General features: G+C 44.5%; 1 protein-coding gene across 1 annotated transcript; it reads left to right on the top strand.

Annotated features, from left to right (window-relative positions):
* Window positions 1–4777: 4777 nt before the first annotated feature.
* LOC139404552 (pleckstrin homology-like domain family A member 1) lies at window positions 4778–7499 on the top strand. Its single transcript, XM_071147251.1, has 2 exons — window positions 4778–5573; window positions 6317–7499. Exon 1 carries the CDS (start codon window positions 4846–4848, stop codon window positions 5545–5547), a length of 702 nt encoding a protein of 233 aa, XP_071003352.1. The 5' UTR covers window positions 4778–4845; the 3' UTR covers window positions 5548–5573; window positions 6317–7499.
* Window positions 7500–8318: the final 819 nt, after the last annotated feature.

Here is an 8318-nt window from a genome sequence, read left to right on the forward strand (position 1 = left end):
TGATTCTCCCAAGTGCATTACTCTTTAATTTGGGAATCCCACTTGACTTGTGTACTCTGATAGCAATAGGTTCGCAACGGGTTCCCTTCCGAGGACGAAAACGACCAAATTCAGGCTTATGTTGGCATGTGGCTGTGGCTTTTGAGCCTTGTAACTCTCGAGGTTAAGCTCGTGCCTGTCTGGTCCCTGAGCATACGGCTAATTTATCACTGTGAAGGAAATGTGGCAATGAGTTCTGGTAGAAGTCCTGTCTGTTGACCACCCTCTGTAGCCAACCCCACCCAGCAGGTCACACTGAAGCATGTAAGAGCAATACTTAGGGAATGGAAATAAAAGGAAGTAGCTTAAGCCCACCCACCTTTTCCTTTAGTGGAAACAGTCATGTCGGTGTATGTTGGGTGGTGGCGCCCTCGCTGCTGCCGCTAGTGGAGCTCTAGGGAGTACTGCTGCAGTCAGGAGATTACGTCTGGACTGTTCTAGGGACGACTGGATTCTGTCTGACTCCTTGAGCAGCTGTTGTCAAAGCTAAATGCTATGCTACAAATACTAAATGTACTCAATAACTGTATGTATATTCATGAATAAATTGGTTAAACGTGTTTTGCGTTTGTTCCTTGTCTCTGCAGTGTCTCTTCAACATGAGCTGCTTGATATTTAAACACTGAGCTCTAACATTTGTGTAGCTCATTGAGATGACCAGTTCATTTGTCATATGTACAGACTACAGGTGTAGTGTGGACTGATGCTTACAAGTTCTCTATTGAATCTATTAAAAGTCGACCGTTGGTACACACTGGAAACTGAGTGAAGAACCCAGCAGCGTTGCAGTTGACACTCAAACTAGTGCACCTACTACCATAGCCCGCTGAAAGGCAGTTAAATATGTCTTACACATTCACACAATGTCTCAATCTTTTTACCCGTGTCCTCCCCTTAATCTACACTGATTTAAGTGACAATAAGGGATCATAGCTTTTATCTGGTCAGTCTGTCATGGAAAGAGCAGGTGTTAATGTTTCATATACTCTGTATGTTGAACAAAAATATAAAAGCAACAATTTTACTGAGTTCATAGGAAATCAGTAAATTGAAATAGTCATTAGGCCCTAATCTATGGATCTCACATGACTGGGCAGTGGTGCAGCCATGGGTGGGCCTGGGGGTATTGGACCACCCACTGGTGAGACAATCCGAATGAGTTTTCCCCCACAAAGGGGATTTATTACAGACATAAATACTCCTCAGCACCCCTTTCCCTCAGACGATCCTGCAGGTGAAGAAGCCGGATGTGCAGGTCCTGGGCTGATGTGGTTACACAACGTCTGTGAGGCCAGTTGGACATACTGCCAAATTCTGTAAAACGACGGAGGCGGCTTATGGTAGAGAAATGGACATTCACTTCTCTGGCAACAGCTCTGTTGGACATTCATGCAGTCAGCATGACAATTGCACGCTCCCTCAACTTGAGGCATCTGGCTGTGTGACAGAACTGCACATTTTGGTGGCCTTTTATTGCCCCAGCACAAGGTGCTGATCATGCCGTTTAATCAGCTTCTTGATATGCTACACCTGTCAGGTGGATTTATTTTCTTGGCAAAGGAGAAATGTTCATTAGCAGGGATGTAAACAAATTTGTTCACAACATTTGAGAGAAATCAGCTTTTTGTGAGTATGGAACATTTCTGGGTTATTTTATTTCAGCTCATGAAACATGGGACCAACACTAGATTTTGTGTTTATATTTTTGTTCAGCACAAACACATACACAGTATCTACGGTCTCACCACTGAAATGAAGGGCCAGATGACAGCTCAACGGAAGTGGCCATTTATTGTATTCTCGTAGAGAGGTGAGAGCCAAGCGTTCTACAGATTGTTTTCTCCTGGAGAGGTGAGAGCCAATCGTTCTACAGATTGTATTCTTGTGGAGAGGTGAGAGCCAAGCGTTCTACAGATTGTTTTCTCGTGGAGAGGTGAGAACCAAGCGTTCTACAGATTGTTTTCTTGTGGAGAGGTGAGAGCCAAGCGTTCTACAGATTGTTTTCTCGTGGAGAAGTGAGAGCCAAGCGTTCTACAGATTGTATTCTCGTGGAGAGGTGAGAGCCAAGCGTTCTACAGATTGTTTTCTCGTGGAGAGGTGAGAGCCAAGCGTTCTTCAGATTGTTTTCTCGTGGAGAGGTGAGAGCCAAGCGTTCTACAGATTGTTTTCTCGTGGAGAGGTGAGAGCCAAGCGTTCTACAGATTGTTTTCTCGTGGAGAGGTGAGAGCCAAGCGTTCTTCAGATTGTTTTCTCGTGGAGAGGTGAGAGCCAAGCGTTCTACAGATTGTTTTCTCGTGGAGAGGTGAGAGCCAAGCGTTCTTCAGATTGTTTTCTCGTGGAGAGGTGAGAGCCAAGCATTCTACAGATTGTATTCTCGTGGAGAGATAAGAGCCAAGCGTTCTACAGATTGTTTTCTCGTGGAGAGATGAGAGCCAAGCGTTCTACAGATTGTTTTCTCGTGGAGAGGTGAGAGCCAAGCGTTCTACAGATTGTATTCTCGTGGAGAGATGAGAGCCAAGCGTTCTACAGATTGTTTTCTCGTGAAAAGATGAGAGCCAAGCGTTCTACAGATTGTTTTCTCGTGGAGAGGTGAGAGCCAATCGTTCTACAGATTGTTTTCTCGTGGAGAGATGAGAGCCAAGCGTTCTACAGATTGTTTTCTCGTGGAGAGATGAGAGCCAAGCGTTCTACAGGTTGTTTTCTCGTGGAGAGATGAGAGCCAAGCGTTCTACAGATTGTTTTCTCGTGGAGAGGTGAGAGCCAAGCGTTCTACAGATTGTATTCTCGTGGAGAGATGAGAGCCAAGCGTTCTACATATTGTTTTCTCGTGGAGAGGTGAGAGCCAAGCGTTCTTCAGATTGTTTTCTCGTGGAGAGGTGAGAGCCAAGCGTTCTACAGATTGTATTCTCGTGGAGAGATGAGAGCCAAGCGTTCTACATATTGTTTTCTCGTAGATAGGTGAGAGCCAAGCGTTCTACAGATTGTATTCCCGTGGAGAGATGAGAGCCAAGCATTCTACAGGTTGTATGAAACATGTCACAAATACATTATGCTACTTCCTGCCTTCAGAAAGTATTCATACCACTTGGCTTATTCCACATGTCCTGTTAGCCTGAATTAAAAGTGGATTAAATAGTTTCTCTCACCCATCTACACAATATCCCATAATGACAAAGTGAAAACATGTTTAGAAATTTTTGCAAATGTATTGAAAATGAAATACAGAAATATTGAATTTACATAAGTATTCACGCTCCTTTGCTATGACATTAAATTGAGCTCAGATGCATCCGATTTCCTTTGATCATCCTTGAGACGTCACTACAACTTGGAGTTCACCTGTGGCCAATTCAATAGTTTGGACATGATTTAGAAAGAAACCTGAAACACACCTGTCTATATAAGGTCCCACAGTTGACAGTACATCAGAGCAGAAACTATACCATGCCGTCCAATGATCTGTCTGTAGATCTGAGATGGAATTGTGATGAGGAATATATCTGGGGAAGAGTATAAAACAATTTCTAGAGTGTTGAATGTTTCCAAGAGGAAAATTGTCTCCATAATTAGGAAATTGAAAAAATATGGAACTACCCAGACTGCCTAGAGCTGGCCGCCCGACCAAACTGAGCAACCGGGCAAGAAGGACCTTGGTCAGGGAGGTGACCAAAAACCCAATGACCACTCTGACAGAGTTCCTTATCTGAGATGGGACAACCTGCCAGAAGGACAACAGTCTCTACAGCACTTCACCAATCTGTGCTTTTTGGGAGAGTAGCCAGACGGAAGCCACTACTGAGAAAAAGGCACATGACAGCATGCCTGGAGTTTGCAGAAAGGCATGTGAAAGACTGAGATAGTAAGGCAAAAGATTGTGGTCAGATGAGACAAAAATGAAACTCTTTGGCCTAATGCAAACCACTATGTCTATAGAAAACCAGACACAGCTCATCACCCTTCTAACACCATCCCTACTGTGAAGCATGGTGGTGGCAGCATCATGTTATGGGGATGCTTTTCATTGGCAAGTCCTGGGAAACTGGTAAGGATAGAGGGAACAATGAATGGAGCCAAATTCAGGCAAATCATTGATGAGAACCTGCTTGAAACCACCTTAGACTGTGGCAAAGATTTATACTTTCCAACAGGACAGTGACCCCAATCATACAGCCAAAGTAATGCTGGAACGGCTTCAGAACAGGAATGTGAAAGTCCTTGAGTGGCCCAGACTTGTATCCCGTTGAAAATCTGTGGAAAGACTTGAAGATTGCTGTTCAGTGCCACCCCCTATCTAGTTTAAGAGCTTGTGAAAATCTGCAAGGAAGAATGGGAGAAAATCCCCAAATCCAGATGTGCAAGCTGGTACAGACATACCCAAGACAACTGAAATCTGGAATCGCTGCCAAAGGTGCTTCTGCATTACAAAGTATTGACTCGGGGGTGTGAATACTTATGTAAATGCAATTTTTCTGTATTTCATTATTAATAAATGTATCAATTTATTTGCTAAAATTTCTAAAAACATGTTTTCACTTTGTCAATATGGGGTATTGTGTGGAGATGGGTGAGGGAAAAATATAAATTTCATCCATTTTGAATTCAGGCTGTAACACAAAATGTGGAATAAGTCAAGGGCTGAGAACTTTCTGAAGGCATTGTATACTTGACTCAAGAAATTCACTCGCCTTGAGTTCTTAGTTCAATTGTATAGGCCCATTTGATTTCCAAAATACTATCAATATATAATTGATCCTCGCTGCACTGTGCTGGAGAGGCCCTCTGACACATGAGTCCTCTTTCCGCTGGATGTCACTCAGGGGGCGGTCCACAAGCTCGAGAAACCCCAATCAAACTGTGCGTATCAGTCACACCAGCGACCGCTGCCGACGGACTAGTATCAAATACCCTGCACACACATCCACGAGTTCCACAGCACATAGTAACCCACTCACTGCAGTGACCATTTCAGCATCCGATGCCTTTACCTCTACGGGCAAGGAGAAGAAGAAGTGTTTGCATTTGCTGAGGAAATTGGGGCGTTTTCTCAAGATGCTGGAGAACGGCGGCAAGGTGCTGAAAGAGGGGCTTCTGGAGAAGCGAAGCGACGGTTTGCTGCAGCTGTGGAAGAAGAAGCACTGCGTCCTCACGGAGGACGGGGTTCTGCTTCACCCGCCGAAGCAGCACGACCACCCGCACCATTACAACCACCACGGCGGCGGAGACACTGGCAAAGTCAAGGAGCTGCACTTCTCCAACATGAAAACTGTGGACTGCGTCGAGAGGAAAGGGAAATACATCTACTTCACCGTGGTCATGTCGGAGGGCAAGGAGATCGATTTCAGGTGTCCACAGGACGAGGGCTGGAACGCCGAGATAACTTTGCAGATGGTGCAATACAAAAACAGGCAGGCCATCCTGGCGGTGAAGTCTACCAGACAGAAACAGCAGCTCCTCGTTGTTCAGCTCCCGGGACAGAAAATTATTCGGAGCTCTCCAAACGTTGCGTGACCTGCGCCTCGGACATTCGACGTGCGGTAAGACATCCGAGAGAGGTCTTAGCAGGCTTGATTACTAATTACTACTTAGCCGCCTAAGAGTGGAAATCCTCTGCTGGGAAATTGCTTGGATATACATTCCCCGGCAACGTTTGATATTTGACACAAGGCTCAGGATATGAGGCTCACCTACCCCGTAAACATGGGTTTACGCACGGCGACGTCGGCAGGGGAAGCTTTGATGCTGTTAAATAAGCATGCATTGTTCCAGATGCTTGTAGCCTCCTCAATTACAGTCTATTACATAAAAAATATACTACATTTGCCAATGCAACAAAGAGAGCTTGCAAATATTATAGGTCTTTACTTTTTGCCTAATTACGTTTTAATGTTTTATTATTCACTATTATTAGCCTACAATTTATTATTATTGGTAGGCATATTATGGTCCAGTTACCATCGGCACTTAATTGTGCCTAAAAATAACTAATATTTAATGAAATGGTTTAATATTATATTAATTTTAGAGTAAGGGTTCAAACACTGTCAGTGCTGTCACTGTCTTCTAAACATTCTTTGGAGCCATTAGGCTGCGATTACACAGGCAGACCAATTCTCATCTTTTCCCATTAATTGGGCAAAAGATCAGAATAGGGCTGCATGTTTAAACGCAGCTCAAGAAAGCCAAGCTATTTATGTTCAGGTGTAGCCTACAGAGGTTCCTCTTCTCCTTGTGTCATGCACTGCCACCTCTGAGATCGTCTAATTTATTGTATCCGCAGGTTAATTGGACATTCAGAGGAGGGATCGATGGACTCCGGCTGCATCTGCCCGGCCTCACAAAAGGAGCGTCACACCCCGCAGAAAACATCTCATAATTTAACTGTTGTTCGGTCCCGACAACAGCAGCAGTCTTTTCTCAGTCCTATTTTTCATTAGAGACTCTTTATTTGAGACAGATGGACACTGATGGACAAAGCTAAGGCCTCTGCTACAGCACGAGTGAAAACAGCTGTATTCTAACGGGCGATTCTCTGCCACCCCTTCTTATTTATTAGATTGTGTATATATGTTTTTATCTTAACAGTGTCATTGCCTAATGTACAGTGTGGTTGTTGCTGGAGTTGAAACTGAAAGCTGTGCTTGGAGATTCCGTAGGACAGTGTAATGTTTTGTTATGATTGGACATAAGCCTCAGTATCGTTGTGATCCTGGTGGGATGGTTGATTGTGTTACACCTTTAAGGATGTACCAGAGTCCTTTCCTTTCCCTTCTACTATTTCTAGAGGTGTGAGTAGCACATCCTATTGTAAATCTGTGGCCATGATACACATCCTCATTCTTTTATTGAACCAAAGACTTATACGGTATAGTTGCATTTTCCTCCCAAGTGTAGTTGACTGTAAAAATGGCAGGATGCTTCAATGATGAAGGAGATGTTGACAAATCTTTTATTTGTTTGATTTCTCCATAAATCTCACTTTTTGTGATTATCCTCGTGCCAGATATGGCGCCCATGTTACATTTGCATTACAACTATGGAATATGGTTTGACTTTAGGAAGCAACATGTGCCAATGCTGCATATTCTTTTGGGAGTCTTAAATCTGTACAGATTAGAAACTGCAGTCCTTTTCAGTGGCAACTGATAGAAAGGTATCCTAGTGAGCAAAACTGGTTGAAAATACATCATTTCAATGGCAAAAGTGGTCAAAAGGACTTATTTTCAACCAGTTTTGCCAAGAGCAAGTCATTAGGCTAAAAATTCATCACCATCTTTCCTGAGGAAGCTATGCTGAGACTGACTGTTGAGTTGCCCCCTCACACCACCCCCAGGTGTGTCAGGGTTGTCCTCACGTTAACACATGGGTCCTTTTTTTTTACAAAGTTACTGTTATTCAGTTGGGGTTTTATTTTGATGTGAGAGCTATTTTCATACTTCTGAAATATACATTCCATTTCAAATGAACAGCACCTCGTGTGATTTCCTGCTCTGTAGCGCATAGAAACAGCTTGCGGGGTGAAAATGTGCCGTTTAAATCACCAGCAGATGTGTGTTCAATAGCTGTGTGTAGTGTTGCCTGTCTCAACCCTTCAACAGCCAGTGAACTTCTCACCCCTATTTCCTGGGCTAAATCTAGAAGCTGTTGCTGTTCTGAGAATAATATTTCACCGTCAGCCTTCAGACTGAGACAAACTGCCATCCGTGGCGCGACAACACACGTGTCTCCCTGCCTCTCTCGATTAAGCTAACTCATTTATACTACAGGGGGTGAAAAATGTGGATGACAGTGCCATTTCTACTCATCCGCATGACATGTTGGCGGGGGGGGGCTGCCAAAAAGGGAGACGACTCTATAACTGCACCACTCGGCACTTGTGCATGCCCTCTTGACTGCTCAAAGCCACATCAAGCCATGAAGGAGGTGCTAGGCTGGGACACTGTGTAAGACAACCACCATCCACCCTGGAGGCCTCCAGTTGTGACAGGCGTCCTCTGATGGTGTGCTGACACCACCTGAGCACTGTGGCCGTTGGCTGGGCCAGGTGCTGGAGTTCACCGATGATAAAGTCATGTTGACAGACAAGAGAGTGTCGATGGGCCGCTCTTGGTCTCTCACTGCACTTGGTTGGGATTCCACAGTTCCCCTCTATACCACCCTCCTCCCTACTCGGGCAGCTTGGGTAAAATTAAAAAGTCTGGGTAGCAACAAACAGTTGGCTGACTCCAAGCTCTGCTTGTCTACTTGGCTCACCTACCTCTGGCTCAGAGGTGAAGTTTAAT

This window comes from Oncorhynchus clarkii, unplaced genomic scaffold (genome assembly GCF_045791955.1).
Source record: "Oncorhynchus clarkii lewisi isolate Uvic-CL-2024 unplaced genomic scaffold, UVic_Ocla_1.0 unplaced_contig_1658_pilon_pilon, whole genome shotgun sequence".
In the NCBI taxonomy this organism is placed as follows: Eukaryota; Metazoa; Chordata; class Actinopteri; order Salmoniformes; family Salmonidae; genus Oncorhynchus; species Oncorhynchus clarkii.

Bases quoted from the DNA above. Each gene is read 5' to 3' on its own strand.
- LOC139404552 (XM_071147251.1), top strand. From the start codon at position 4,846: ATGTCACTCAGGGGGCGGTCCACAAGCTCGAGAAACCCCAATCAAACT.